We start from the raw sequence: 16,338 nt of genomic DNA, 5'->3' as shown, positions 1-16,338 counted from the left end.
GAATCTTTGGCAGGTCATGATGTATAAGTACACTGAATCAGGTCATGAGTGATACAAAGTGCCGTGAATCTTTGGCAGGTCATGATGTATAAGTGCCGTGAATCTTTGGCAGGTCATGATGTATAAGTGCCGTGAATCTTTGGCAGTTCCTGATGTATAAGTGCATTGAATCCTTGGCAGGTCATGATGTATAAGTGCCGTGAATCAGGTTCTGAGTGATACAAAGTGCCATGAATCTTTGGCAGGTCATGATGTATAAGTGCCGTGAATCCTTGACAGGTCATGATGTATAAATGCATTGAACCTTTGGCAGGTCATGATGTATATTGCCGTGAATCTTTGGCAGGTCATGATGTATAAGTGCATTGAATCTTTGCCAGGTCATGATGTATAAGTGCATTGAATCCTTGGCAGGTTATGATGTATAAGTACACTGAATCCTTGGCAGGTCATGATGTATAAGTGCAGTGAATCTTTGGCAGGTCATGATGTATAAATGCAGTGAATCTTTAGCAGGTCATGATGTATAAATGCATTGCATCCTTGGCAGGTCCTGATGTATAAGTGCAGTGAATCCTTGGCAGGTCATGATGTATAAGTGCCATGAATCTTTGGCAGGTCATGATGTATAAATGCATTGAATCCTTGGCAGGTCATGATGTATAATTGCCGTGAATCCTTGGCAGGTCCTGATGTATTAGTGTATTGAATCCTTGACAGGTCATGATGTATAAATGCATTGAACCTTTGGCAGGTCATGATGTATATGGCCGTGAATCTTTAGCAGGTCATGATGTATAAGTGCATTGAATCTTTGCCAGGTCATGATGTATAAGTGCATTGAATCCTTGGCAGGTCATGATGTATAAGTGTCGGGAATCCTTGGCAGGTCCTGATGTATTAGTGCATTGAATCCTTGACAGGTCATGATGTATAAATGCATTGAACCTTTGGCAGGTCATGATGTATATGGCCGTGAATCTTTGGCAGGTCATGATGTATAAGTGCATTGAATCTTTGCCAGGTCATTATGTATAAGTGCATTGAATCCTTGGCAGGTTATGATGTATAAGTGCATTGAATCCTTGGCAGGTTATGATGTATAAGTGCATTGAATCCTTGGCAGGTCATGATGTATAAGTGCAGTGAATCTTTGGCAGGTCATGATGTATAAATGCAGTGAATCTTTGGCAGGTCATGATGTATAAATGCATTGCATCCTTGGCAGGTCCTGATGTATAAGTGAAGTGAATCTTTGGCAGGTCATGATGTATAAATGCATTGAATCCTTGGCAGGTCATGATGTATAAGTGAAGTGAATCTTTGGCAGGTCCTGATGTATAAATGCATTGAATCCTTGGCAGGTCATGATGTATAATTGCCGTGAATCTTTGGCAGGTCATGATGTATAAGCGCAGTGAATCTTTGGCAGGTCATGATGTATAAGTGCAGTGAATCTTTGGCAGGTCATGATGTATAAGTGCAGTGAATCTTTGGCAGGTCATGATGTATAAGTGCATTGAACCCTTGGCGGGTCATGATGTATAAGTGCAGTGAATCCTTGGCAGGTCACGATGTATAAGTGCTATGATTCCTTGGCAGGTCATGATATATAAGTGCCATGAATCCTTGGCAGGTCATGATGTATAAGTGCCGTGAATCTTTGGCAGGTCATGATGTATAAGTGCCGTGAATCCTTGGCAGGTCATGATGTATAAGTGCCGTGAATCCTTGGCAGATCATGATGTATAAGTGCTGTGAATCCTTGGCAGGTCATGATGTATAAGTGCCGTGAATCTTTGGCAGGTCATGATGTATAAGTGCCCTGAATCCTTGGCAGGTCATGATGTATGAGTGCCCTGAATCCTTGGCAGGTCATGATGTATAAGTGCCCTAAATCCTTGGCAGGTCATGATGTATAAGTGCCCTGAATCCTTGGCAGGTCGTGATGTATTAGTGCCATGAATCCTTGGCAGGTCATGATGTATAAGTGCATTAAATCCATGGCAGGTCATGATGTATAAGTGCCCTGAATCCTTGGCAGGTCGTGATGTATTAGTGCCGTGAATCCTTGGCAGGTCATGATGTATAAGTGCATTAAATCCTTGGCAGGTCATGATGTATAAGTGCCGTGAATCCTTGGCAGGTCATGATGTATAAGTGCAGTGAATCTTTGGTGCCAACGTCTAAAATATCAAAACTCAATGTTTTTGTTTTAGGGACATTTATTTTCAACAATCTCATATATTTAAAATTTAAAAGAAAACTAAACCTTAAATACAGTCTCTGACATGTGTCATTTGCATTATCAGGGAGAATGAAGTGACTTAAATTGTCCTGCCAGAAATGTCCTACATGAATCAACTGCATGGGGTGCAAAGAACAACATATTGGACAAACGCAATATTTGCAAGCTTGAATCCGAGTGGACAAGCAGCACATGAAACACCCAGAACTATGTTGCCTACCTTTCAGAGCACATATAGGCACATGTGAGCAGGACAAGGAAATCAAATTTATCGGACAAACTGAAAGGAACAATATTTTATTGATATGCATATCCAGGATTAATTAGAACATAAACATTACATCAATAGCTCAGTGTTGTTGCCACAGGACACCTGCGCCATCACCTGCTACTGATGACATCATAATTAATGCAGTGTTCGAAATAGCTGCCTGTCCACTAGCCAAATGCCAATGACTTTTAAATTTGGCTCATAACATTTCCGCAAAGCTGGACCGACTCCAGTTGAAAATTAGTCAACACATATTAATGTCTATGAATCATCAAGTCAGATAAGGCCTCATTTAATATCCAAGTCTGGTGTCATTTTCATAGTTTATTGGAAGTGTTTAGGGCTAGCAAAATATGATGAGGGCTTGCAACATTGTTTTTGTAAACCAGCCCTCCTGGCCAGGGAACTGTGGCAACTAATTCATACACTAAATCAATGTAACTCTTGCATGACGACAGAACCCTCACGCACAATGTACAGTACACTTCTATTGCATGTCATTTTGTTTACATAAAATATCTATTCATAAATACACATCACATAAGACCAAATTTACAAATAAACATTTCAAAACTGCACAAGTACTGCAGTGCCAGCACCTGTGTACCAATCAACCTAACAATGATGGACTGATGTCAACTCCTCATACTACAACAAGGAATGGTGGAAGTGTTCCCATCAGTCTACAGTCTACAGCAGGGGGAGACCCATACAAGGTCAAAAGAGTACTCCGTAACTAAATACAACATTATAATAAACATAACTAAGCAAATTATCTTATCATTAACTCTACAAATCTAAAGTTTGGTATGAGCTGTCACATGCAGTATGTTTAACCCAAGGATATCCAAGTGGAATACAGGTATCTTGGTAGGAATTCCCGTGATGATAAGTACGCTTCGGTCTGTGATATCCCTCCTACTTGTCTGGGCATGCTGATAATATAGTGCAACCAGAGACTATGAGTTGATAGTCCATGTTTACTTCTGGTTATCCATTCCAGGTAAACTGGGACAACATGGAGTGAACATATCTTATCTTTTGGTAAATTGCATTAGGAACCAAATAGTTGGGCTGGGACAAGTCTAAATTACTACCGGTATACCCAACCCCCTATCACCAAACACTACCCGGGTACCCGGTGTAGGTCTCAAGAGTGAGGTACAAAGTGTCCGATTAGGAATTGTTTTACTAAAGCCCTGGCAAAAAGTATTTAGATCCATGTATAAAACAATCTGGTCAGGCATACACTGAAGCTGACTGAGGTGTTATCTGTACTAAAACATGTCAGAAGGAACAAGTGCAGAGTGCAGAAGTGTGAGCATTAGTGACTTGAGTGTAACCATGGTGTTTCATTGTAGTCTTTAAAAACATATATCCCATGAGAAACTACAGGTCCGGGTAGTCCTGTGGTAACCCGGGTCCCTCTTAGAATCTACCAGGCCCTACTACACCAAGTTACCCATACCTGCCTTACTAACTAGTTCATCAAAATTAGCCAACATTGAGATAGACAATAAGGTTAACAACTGCAATGAATGAAGATGAAAACATCCGGATCTATGTCTGAGGCACTGACCCTGTGAATGAGACTCAATCCTGAAAATAAAGTATCACATGTACACCTGGGAAAGTTCACTGCCTTCGTCTTTCTCCAATGATGTAGGCTGCACTTGATTTCAGACCTAAACACCCGTGTATACAACTACAACATCATCAGAGAGACAAGTGTCTTCACAGGACTACATGTGTTATTTGATTGAGATTTGGTTAGAAAGCAATGGGTACTACAGGAATGTGTGAGAATGGAGGTCCCATGTATGTAGTATGGCTGGAATATTGCTAAAACAGCACCACACTGAACTCACTCTCAATCCCACTGATCCAGGAGTGCTGGGGCATTGCAAGCAACAGTCATCACACAAGCAGTGTATGGTAGGAAGACAGGATTCACCCAGACCTCTTTCCCACCCAGTGGACTCCTCAGGTTCTTGGATCTGTCACATAAGCAGGCAGTACAGCATTTGAATTTGTCCATTAATGTGTGAAGACTCTGATCCTGTGAGTAAAAAACTACAGTTGATGATACTGTAATAAGTGTGCTGGGTAAGTAGTTGCTCAGCTGTGCTCACGCAGAAGCCATACTGTTGTCCACGATGTGGTAATCACAGTGCTCATGCAGAAGACCCGGGTTCTATTCCCAACATGGGTACATTGTGTGAAGCCCTTTTCTGGTGTCCCCCGCCGTGATATTGCTGGAATATTGCTAAATGCGGTGTTAAACAATAATCATTCACTCACTCATTCATGACAAGATCCTACGCCATAATTCATCAGAAAGGTCATAGTTAATGTATAGGCCACGCTTCATGAGAAAGGAAAGACCTTCCTTCATGAGAAAGGCCCTACTTCATGAGAAAGGCCCTACTTCATGAGAAAGTCTATGTTTTGGCCCTTCTTCATCCGGGGTAGAATAGGTCTTCAGCAACCCAAGCTTGCAGTAAAAGGCGACTATGCTTGTCGTAAGAGGCGACTAATGGGATCAGGTGGTCAGTCTCCCTGACATGGTTTTGATGCATGTCATTGTATCCCAATTGTGTGGACTGATGCTCATATCAATCACAGGACTGTCTGGTCCAGACTCGATTATTTACAGACCACCTTCATATAGTTGGAATATTGCTGAGTGTCGCGCTAAATAACTAAAAACAAACAAACAATACTTCATGAGAAAGGCCATAAGCTATGTAAAGGCCATAATTCATTTCAAAGGCCATTGTGTATGAAATAGGCCATAATATTGTACAAACACATTGCAAAGATGACCATATTATAAGAGTTCAAGTATTATGCTTGAGCAAAATGCAGGCCTACTTCTCTGATGCCATTTTAAATACTATGAGAACAATACATGGCTACATTCACAGCTGACCATGTGCACAACATTGTTATAGTCATCTTAACAACAAACAAAACAACCACCACAATCTGATAAAAAATGTAAAGATTCCTATAGATGGCACGTCACAGCTTGGCTCAGCTGATCATGTGATTGGTAGAGAATGGCAATAAAAAACTGAAGAACCCATTGCAGCCACATTGAAGTATAAAACTGCGACTATAGCACTGTGGCCTGCTGTGAAAGAACATACTGAAGTCAGGTGTGCCATGGGCAGAAACAGTTTAATAACAATTCTAGCATAAAAGCTAAAGATACTTATGTTTCATGATATATTTCTGAATGACGATGTCAATTAATCATGTGCTCTGCCAGTAGAGACTTGTATAAACAGGCTCAATCATGGCATGGCCATTAAATGCCATCATGTCAAACATTATGACATCATAATCATTACAATGTCTGTACAGTACAGTCAGCCGACGTGCATGAATATTTACAAGAAGATCGATCATTGACATCCGGGGTAATGATAAACTTCCTTCCACCATACCATGATGACCATGGCATACGTTACACTCCTCAGTGTCCCCTTCTTCAGATTGTTACTGCCAAAAGAAAGTGTCATGGAAGCCAGTAGTAAACTCATTATACTGCAGTGCCTTCTGAGCATGTTATCCATATGGGTATCAATATCAGTTGTAGTGTTTATCATGCTTATGCTATTCACTTGTATTGCTATAATTTATGTAAAAAAAACCTCAAAACCATAGTAAAAAATAGCAGTTCCATTTTAGCTATACCTTCCTTGCTCAGTGTACCTGTCACCATGGTCACAACAATATCAGTTATATCATGTACACAAACATGCAGTCTGAACACAATGAGGCCGTTCAGTATTTCCCTGACATTATGTGGCACGTTGGTGTGACTATGCCAGACAATGATCTCGGTAGTTACAAGCACTGACCTCCGATACAGTGTGACATGGCAGAGGTCACTAGGTGAATGATGTCATCACACAGTTGATAATATCACATCCTCACGATCATAACATCAGAATGTTAACTAAACGCACAGAAACATCAATGTGGATGTTGACAGGCATACATACAAGTTTCTTTTGTCCCAGAGGCATTTTCCCTTCACAGCATCATCTTGTCTAGGAGATGAGAATTTAGCCAATATTTGTGTACCATCAGATCAATGTTAAACCCTTCAGATAATACAGCCACAAGGTTAGTGAACTACATATCTCAATTAGAAGCTTAATGTTTGTTTGACGGGGCTAACAAGCGTTTGAAACATGAAACCATATAAAACATCACTAATACTGTCATAACATGAGGGGGGGCATAGTCCTCCTTGTGGACAGTGTATTTCGTACTAAGTGCGAGAGTCTGCGAATGCTGCTGATACACTCACAACAGGCCCAAGATCCAGGGCCTAGATCTTCGAAACGATCATAGCCCTAAAATAATGGTAAAGTTAACGTAAGGAAATCGTATGGTATCGTAGCCTAATTTTCGAAACTATCATAGCCCTAAGATACCGTAAGATTGTCGTAAATCTAAGATAGCCCAATACCTGTCGTAAGTTCATCTAAATCTTCATCCATGATGGCAGCTAGCTTTGCCATAGACATTTCACAACAGCGATAACTATATAACGATAACACATAACTATGGAGTCGATAGTTTATAACTTGTTTATCAGAGTCTATGTTAAAAGAAGTGTGAAACAACATACCTTTTTGATAATTTGTGAAGGTTAAAAACGGAAGGTGTTGGCTAGCTATAGTAATGACTGTGACCTTATTGATAACTCAGGAGCAGCTAATCTTAGTTTATACTCTAGTTGAGAGTGGTTTCCCTTTGTATTCGCCCAGCGAGACCATGCTCAATTTTACAGTTTTAATTTAAAAGCGTTCAGACAAGCCAAACATCATCTAATAGATTTGACACATTTACAATTGCAGTTATTTCGCTCCTCAGCCAGATTTAAATCAAATCAGACAAATCAGTTTAATAGCTCTACTTAATTTAAAATGACCTAAATGATCTCCCTTTGTCTGTCACTTTCCAATTATGAAAAGAATTATGGATCTAGATAGATATAAAAAAAAATGACGACATCATCTAAATACATATAGCTTGATATTGAATTTGAGTCCTTTGAAATATATTGGATATATGAATAACAAAACAAGCTTACATTGTTATTACATCTCGCTCGTAGGTGCGCCGCTTCCTGAACCATTTTGTTTTTGAGTGTTTCCAGGTATAATGTTGGTGTTTTCTCCATAAACTTGACTTTTGACATAAACACAAAAAACAAGCAGTATTGTGAAACTGACCCAGTATACATAACGTAACATCAGACCTGAACATGCATCGTAAATGCCGAATGCCTGCTGTTCGATCAAAGGTCTCGTCAATGTAATTTAGAACTCACGGGAGGACAATTTGCAGACAAAATAGTGAAGTATCTTTTTGCACATTATTTCAATTCTAACAGCTATAGTGTGGTAACACAACACTTATTGATTATAACATTTATTGGGTTTGAAAAATGCCTTTGCATGGCACACAAATGCTATGTGTGTTCGGGTCGTCAGGGCATGTTTTATAATAAGAAAAAAACCGTCTACATGTAGGACATATGTAGGATTGTATGGAATGTCACTCAAAGAGTGGAGTGTTAAACAGTGTGACCAGACAATGTGATCATGAATTCCGTGTCACTTCTCCATATTGTTGTTACTGTCAGCGGCTGGAAAATCCCCATGACATCACTGGAAAACACTGTTTTTCTATCTCCAACACAAATGAGTTCTCTGTCAGAGTTATGATGGTTATCATAGCTCTGTACGATCTGTGACAGGTTTACAATAGTTTTGAAAATGTATCTTTTCTTAAACCTAAGATATCTTATTTTTGAATGTATGTTAAGATTAATCTTAGCTAAGATCGTTTCGAAAATCTAGACCCAGGACTGTTATAATGCAGGTGAAGCAGCTTTATCACTCACCCCATCCAGTCCCTTCAACTCATCCCAACAACCAGATGGATTCAGGAGCCCACTCAAAACAAAAGACATGTGATGTAGATATGATCCAAAAATTTCCACATCTGACTATATTAATAATACTTTTGGAAATGATTCAGTGCCATTTGGCTGTATTTTGTAAGGGAGATATGAGTCTTAACCAATTTGGTCAATATTTAGGGACCTGCTACATTAATGTCTTTAGTTTGACCTATTCTTCCAGAAATTGGTCCTCTTCATTCAATCCAGAATCAGCCCTAATGGCTGCTCACAGGATCAAGGTTTGAACAGTTATCACAGTTACAGACACCGTAGCAGCTCAATCTAGTCTAAAAGCACCAAGCATAGTATGTAGTGACTGAATGAACTATTCCCTGCAGGGGTCTTGAACCGCTGCAATGTCCTCGTTGTTGGCGCCGTCTTCTCTGGGTTCACTGAATGCCGACAGCCATGGTAGCATGCTGCCCCAGTGTTGATGTGTTGTCCCTGCTACTGCTGTCTGATGGAGATGATGATGTCTTCTCAGACAAGTTGTTCATCTCCACTTCTGTGATGTTGTCTTGCCGCTTTTTTATCATGTTTCCACTGAAGTAACCTGGAGTAAAATGTGGTCTCCATTAAGTTAGAACATCTGCCTGCAACAGTGTGCTACACTAGCTTGACATCCCATACAATGTGTGATTGATACGTTCTGAGCCTCACAAGGAAAGACTTGACCTAAACACTAATTTTTCAACATGATCCCCTTCCAAAACGATACACATATTTCATATGTGCGTGTGTGCGTGCGTGCGTGAGAGAGAGAGAGAGAGACATGTTGTGCCTGGTGTGTTTTTGATGTCAGAAGCTTTAGAACTCAGTGAGCGGATACTTTCTTTATCGCCAAAGTGACCTAGCCAGTCAGATGTACCTAGCCAGTCAGATGTACCTAGCCAGTCAGATGTACCTAGCCAGTCAGATGTACCTGGCCAGTCAGATGTACCTAGCCAGTCACATGTACCTAGCCAGTCACATGTACCTAGCCAGTCAGATGTACCTAGCCAGTCAGATGTACCTGGCCAGTCAAATGTACCTAGCCAGTCAGATGTACCTAGCCAGTCAGATGTACCTAGCTAGTCAGATGTACCTGGTCAGTCAAATGTACCTAGCCAGTCACATGTACCTAGCCAGTCACATGTACCTAGCCAGTCAGATGTACCTAGCCAGTCAGATGTACCTAGCCAGTCAGATGTACCTGGCCAGTCAAATGTACCTAGCCAGTCACATGTACCTAGCCAGTCACATGTACCTAGCCAATCACATGTACCTAGCAAGTACAATATAGCATGCAGTTACCTACTAGTTTGAACAAGCAACTAAAAAAAAAACACCTCCCACCCGAACTATATTTTCAAAAGTCATTGCCTGAGAGCCAATTCTTTTATTTATTTAAGCCTATTGTAACATGGTGGACAACTGCTAGTTGGCCCTGTCCACTGACACCGTAGATGGAACAACATAGCCTACCTGCCACTCCCCCAGCTGCTGCTGCTAGTCCCCCAATCTTGGCCCCGGCCAGCAGCCCCAGAGGTCCGGCAACCACCCCCCCTAGGACTGCCCCTGCCACAGGAAGGATGGCTGCTTTGTACTTAGCTGCCTGAAACACAGAGAGACTGCCTTCAGAAGTCAAATTAATGCAGGGAAACACATACATTTATAGACAGAAACATGACCAGCTTACAGACACGGAAACCATAGAAATACAAAATAAACAGAGCCATAAGGCTTTGTAGCTCACCTAACGTATGAAGTAATATTTTGATGACACTTCAAACTATTTTGGTACAAATATCTTCAGAGAGTTAAAGAGTGCAAAAAGTCTTTGATATACCCCACCACCCTTTTAAATATGACAATAAGATCACAAAGTGGGGCATATGTATCCATATGTCATACATATGACTATACAAATCCAAACTAGTAAAACTCCCGAGAGAGAGTGACATTATGATGAACCCTGCCAGCATACCTTCGCTAGACTTAAAGCTCCTGTGTTGACATCCTGCTGCGCCTTCTCAATGTTGTCTTCAATGTGGTCGATCTGCTCCCCCTGGTGCTGTGCAGACACACAAGGTAGCAGGTCATACGTAACCAAGGCGATGTTCCAATTGACATCACATAGTACATCTTTCATTTACAGATACATGCTCTTTGACATAGCTGCATTAGTTTCAATGTTTCATTTACCAACAAATAACCATTTTAAAGGCCTCTGTATATACCTGAGGAATTAAAACTAAAATATTCCGGACTTCAACTTTAATTTAGTTACAGCTCTTGTGCATGCATGTCATGTTGTGTGGAGCCTGAATGTTACAGTTGCAAGTTTAGACAGAGAGGTGACTTATGCTGCATTACATTGCTCTTACAACTGAAGTCCTAACTGGAAATGATTGACGAGCTATCAGAGTCTTCAGTAACTCTTTGCCCAACATGACCTCCATGAGCCTCGTGACATCTGGTGTCAGAAGACACGCCTGCTATATGTCATTATTATCTTCGCATACTTCCCTCAGGACTGATGGTTGGGCAGGGAGAAAGACGTCTGTCATAGGAGGGCCCTCTGGTATTGCAGGATGAGTATAGAAATATAAACATAATACCCTGATTATGGAATATGTTTAACTTATCCTGCATTACACATTGCACTTTATCCGACGGAAGGTGGTGGTGCATACCTTCAGTCTAGTGCTAGGATAGCTGCCACGTGTCATGACATCTCGTAGAGTGGTCCTGTAGGTTAGGCTTGCCCGAGGTGGTTAGTCTCCGCTACTCCCTGGGCAGTGAACACCTGCAACAGTAGCACACGTGAACAAACAGACATAACCTTTGGTGCTCTAAGGAGACCTAGGCTAATCGTTGGGTAACCGAGTCGCGGAATCACGCTGTCATGGCGACCCAGAAAACGAGAACCTAAAACCAAGAGTTTAGATAAGCTGGAAATGCTTACAACAACTCGTCCCCTCTCCAAAACTGGAAACGGCTTGATTGAGGGGTGTGGGGATGGGCTGCATCGCAGTCTACCGGCATTTCTTGAGGTTGGTGATCTACTGGATTCCGTGGTGAGCCATGGTTAAGGCCAGGTCCCTGATCTCATGCAGGTTGATGGCCTTGGGGTGCTCAAATCCTGCTGTATCACAGGCCTGCAGGATTGTGGATCTCAGCCAAAAGGAGATGGTATTCCTATAGATTTCTCCTTTACAAGTCAGCGAGGTGGGCATGAACAAGCAGCACCTGTTCTTCCTTCTGGGCCTCGCAACTTCTATGTAGGCTCTGAGGGTCCGGATGGGACATAGCAGATGCTCATCCTGGTCCTCAACCCCCATGGTGGAACGGATGGATGGCATGGTAAAACATCTATCCAGTTGTCCAGGCTGTTGGTTTTTGGCTAAAAAAACCCAGCACAGACCAAGATGGACGGACCCTCTGGAGTGTTGTTCCCACTGGACACGAGTGGCATCTAGAGCATGGAGCTCGCTAATCCTGGCTGCCATAGCTTGAGCTAATGGAAAGACAGTCTTCTGAAAGTGCTGAAAAGAGGCCTTGATGATGGTTCATAGGGGTGTTGTCGGAGGTGCGTGACAACTTCTGATCCTCCAACCTGAAACTCCATATGTTAGCCGTCAACTCCAATATTGCGGATAGCTTCCGGTCTTGACAGACAGGTAGATAGCTATAGTACTGCCCTTAAAGTGTTTCTTCATTCTCAGGGAGTAAGTTATCCACCACGATTGCTCTGTTTCATCTATGGAGGTAACCATGTTGCTGACAAAAAATCTCAAAGGAGGCCCATTTATCATCATACAGCCCCCTGGTGGATGGTCTATGACCCTGAGCTATGGTCAGGGTTGGGCCTGAGGGTCCGGCAATGGAGATATGAACTGAATGTTGTTTCTGGTGGCAAACAGGTCAACATTTGGCTGCCCAACTGCTGGTACAGTAGACAGAATCACTCCAGGTGCAGTTTCCACTCTGTGGGGGATGGACAGTCCGGCCTTGATAGTGCATCGGCCTGGATATTTCTGCACTCAGGTATGTGTCTTGTTCTGTCGCCAATAGAATCCCATCTATTAGGTGATAAAAACGGAACGTCTGATTCAAAAGGGAGTTCGAGTGGATTGATCCAGCTTGCTGATGAACCAGACACCTGTGGTGTTGTCCATGTCAGCTTGGTGTTGGTCAGTTGATTAGCCCAATACTGTACGACTTCCAGTTTCAAGTTGTTGATGCGCCACTGTTTTTGTTCTGGAGACCTCAGCCCTGAGGTTGTTTGGTCCAAGAAGTGGACTCCCCATCCCTGGAATGAGGCGTTGATAAACAGGTGAAGATGATGTGGAGCCTCCCCCTGACCGTAAGGTCCTATGCTGCTGTGAAGAGGCCACTGATGAATGGATTGAGGGCCTGCTAATGCCATCTGGACATATGTGACAACCATGTCCCATTGATCTGGTGGGAGGCACAAGAAGCCTCCTTGAGTAACCAACCCAGTTGGTGAAACAGGCACATCGTGAAATCCTGTTGAGAGATGAGTTGTTGTGTCTCTAGGTTCATGTGGTAGTTGTCTATGTACGACATGAAGCCGATCCCCCTCAGGTGTAGGTAGAAGACAATGGGCTACATAATGCATGTGACGTGGTACTGGTGATTGTTGAAGACGAATCCCAGGTGCTTTCTCTGTGTGTGTGTATGTGTTTGTGTTAGTGTGTGTTAGTGTGTGATGTGGACCCTTCTATTTCTTGCCGTTACATAAACCTGACTTGGCAGCAAACATCAACTACGCTCAGACCAGTATGAAATTTAACTAGCAAAGGATAGAATCTTAAAACAAGAGTCATCCGAAGATGACATATTCCCCCGACGTGGCATGTTGGTAAACTGTGTGTACCTTCAAATGTATTTAGATCGGCAAGGAAATCTTTTTCCTTGATGCCAAAACTAGAAATATAATGAAGGTTATTAAATATTGGTTCATGTAGCTCACTTTCTGATGATCTCATGAAATTGTAATAACAATAACTTCGCAGATTCGCATATGAATAGCTCTGTAGTAGCTTAATGACACACAGGCATAAAGAGAATGTACTAGGCTATGTAGCTCACATCATATGTAGTATATGATATCGATAAATAGTACACCTTAGAATTATATGGGAGATATGATCCGGACAAGAGCACTACCTTCAAATTTCCTAAGTTCATCATATTTCCGTGGAAACGACAAAAATATAAAATTCTAAAAATCTCTGAATAGCAAAAGGCACTAACACTGAGCCTGATTGGTAAGTGTACCAAGTTTTGTGAAGCTAGGTTGTACTGTTTAGGAAATATGCTCCGGACAAACAATGATTACAGACGGACGGACGGACAGACGGACATACTGATGGCTATATCCCTCCGTCATTATATGTGGGGGGGGGATAAAAAACTGGATAAGATCTTGTCTCTCACATCCTGCTTAGGGAAGAAGAGAATAATGACAAATAGGGGCCATGTCTTCTGACACCAGATGTCACGAGGGTCATGTTGGGCTAAGAATTACTGAAGACGCTGATCGTCATTCATTTCCAGTCTACTTTGGTAGTAAGAGCAATGTGCAATATGTAATGCAGGATAAGTTAAAAGTTTAGGTCATGGTAAATGCATACATTGATAGGAGACTGATGATATTAGATTATAGCAGATACATACATAGACAGACACTGATGATGTTAGATTATAGTAGATACATACATAGACAGACACTGATGATGTTAGATTATAGTAGATACATACATAGACAGACACTGATGATGTTAGATTATAGTAGATACATACATAGACAGACACTGATGATGATAGATTATAGTAGATACATACATAGACAGACACTGATGATGTTAGATTATAGTAGATACATACATAGACAGATACTGATGATGTTAGATTATAGTAGATACATACATAGACAGACACTGATGATGTTAGATTATAGTAGATACATACATAGACAGACACTGATGATGTTAGATTATAGTAGATACATACATAGACAGACACTGATGATGTTAGATTATAGTAGATACATACAAAGACAGACACTGATGATGTTAGATTATAGTAGATACATACATAGACAGACACTGATGACGTTAAATTATAGTAGATACATACATGTTACGTTATAGTAGATACATACCTCGACCATAGATGCAAATTCATGGATCATCTCATTGAGCTCCACCAGGTTCTGAAATAAATAGGAGCTGTGGGTGTGCAGGACAATGGGCAGGGATAGACATGCAAGCTAGGAGTAGTTTCACAGAACTCAATTTGTATTCTTTGTACACAAACATAAAAAAAGTTTCATTACTGACAAATCAATATTTTATACTGCCTTTGACTCACTCAGATAAGTTATAGAAAGCATGTTAACTTTGGATGGTCAATATTATGCTGATAAATAGTTACATTATCCATTGTTATTATGCATCATAGATGGAGTCCTGTATCATGATAACACCAATACCAAATGATGATTAAGGGATTCTTCTTTCCCCATTTATCATTGTTTGGAGAGACAGGGTCCCGATCCACAAAGCCTTTGCAGCATTACGACCTATTATCATTGGCTTACAAATGATGGACTGCTACGAACGCTTTGTGAATCTGGGCCCTGAAGCATGGTCTGCAGTGAAATATGGATGTTTCAGATTCCAAACAGTACCAGGGAAGGCAGTCTCACATCTTCACCACAATCTACTTGCTGGGGATGGGGCAATCACAATCCCTGACATCACAAACTGGGTGTCCCTCCTCCTAATCTAGAAGCATGAGTGTAAGTATAGTCTGAGTGTGCCATCCAGTAGTGAGAGGATGGACTGTAAGTATAGTCTGAGTGTGCCATCCAGTAGTGAGAGGATGGACTGTAAGTATAGTCTGAGTGTGCCATCCCGTAGTGAGAGGATGGACTGTAAGTATAGTCTGGGTGCCATCCAGTAGTGAGAGGATGGACTGTACGTATAGTCTGAGTGTGCCATCCAGTAGTGAGAGCATGGACTGTAAGTATAGTCTGGGTGTGCCATCCAGTAGTGAGAGGATGGACTGTAAGTATAGTCTGAGTGTGCCATCCTACAGTTAGAGGATGGACTGTAAGTATGGTCTGAGTGTGCCATCCAGTAGTGAGAGCATGGACTGTAAGTATAGTCTGGGTGTGCCATCCAGTAGTGAGAGGATGGACTGTAAGTATAGTCTGAGTGTGCCATCCTACAGTTAGAGGATGGACTGTAAGTATGGTCTGAGTGTGCCATCCAGTAGTGAGAGGATGAACTGTAAGTATAGTCTGAGTGTGCCATCCTACAGTTAGAGGATGGACTGTAAGTATAGTTTGAGTGTGCCATCCTACAGTTAGAGGATGGACTGTAAGTATAGTCTGAGTGTGCCATCCAGTAGTGAGAGGATGGACTGTAAGTATAGTCTGAGTGTGCCATCCAGTAGTGAGAGGATGGACTGTAAGTATAGTCTGAGTGTGCCATCCCGTAGTGAGAGGATGGACTGTAAGTATAGTCTGAGTGTGCCATCCAGTAGTGAGAGGATGGACTGTAAGTATGGTCTGAGTGTGCCATCCAGTAGTGAGAGGATGGACTGTAAGTATAGTCTGAGTGTGCCATCCCGTAGTGAGAGGATGGACTGTAAGTATAGTCTGAGTGTGCCATCCTACAGTTAGAGGATGGACTGTAAGTATAGTTTGAGTGTGCCATCCTACAGTTAGAGGATGGACTGTAAAGATAGTCTGAGTGTGTCATTCAGTAGTGAGAGGATGGACTGTAAGTATAGTCTGGGTGTGCCATCCTACAG

At 41.7% G+C, this 16,338-nt stretch overlaps 1 protein-coding gene across 2 annotated transcripts in view; it reads right to left on the bottom strand.

Annotated features, from left to right (window-relative positions):
- Window positions 1–2,207: 2,207 nt before the first annotated feature.
- LOC124149534 (syntaxin-17-like) overlaps window positions 2,208–16,338 on the bottom strand; it is a 41,706-nt gene continuing 27,575 nt past the window's right edge. For both annotated transcript variants that reach the window (XM_046521201.2, XM_046521200.2), the window contains exons 5-8: window positions 14,681–14,731; window positions 10,475–10,561; window positions 9,973–10,102; window positions 2,208–9,061 (exon numbers count right to left, since the gene is read on the bottom strand). In XM_046521201.2, the coding sequence (XP_046377157.1) occupies window positions 8,898–9,061; window positions 9,973–10,102; window positions 10,475–10,561; window positions 14,681–14,731 (432 nt within the window). In that variant the 3' untranslated portion in view covers window positions 2,208–8,897. The remainder of the gene's footprint in view (window positions 9,062–9,972; window positions 10,103–10,474; window positions 10,562–14,680; window positions 14,732–16,338) is intronic.

This window comes from Haliotis rufescens, unplaced genomic scaffold (assembly GCF_023055435.1).
Source record: "Haliotis rufescens isolate VD_foot unplaced genomic scaffold, xgHalRufe1.0.p SCAF_4, whole genome shotgun sequence".
NCBI lineage: Eukaryota > Metazoa > Mollusca > Gastropoda > Lepetellida > Haliotidae > Haliotis > Haliotis rufescens.
This window is presented reverse-complemented; position numbering and strand designations above follow the sequence as displayed.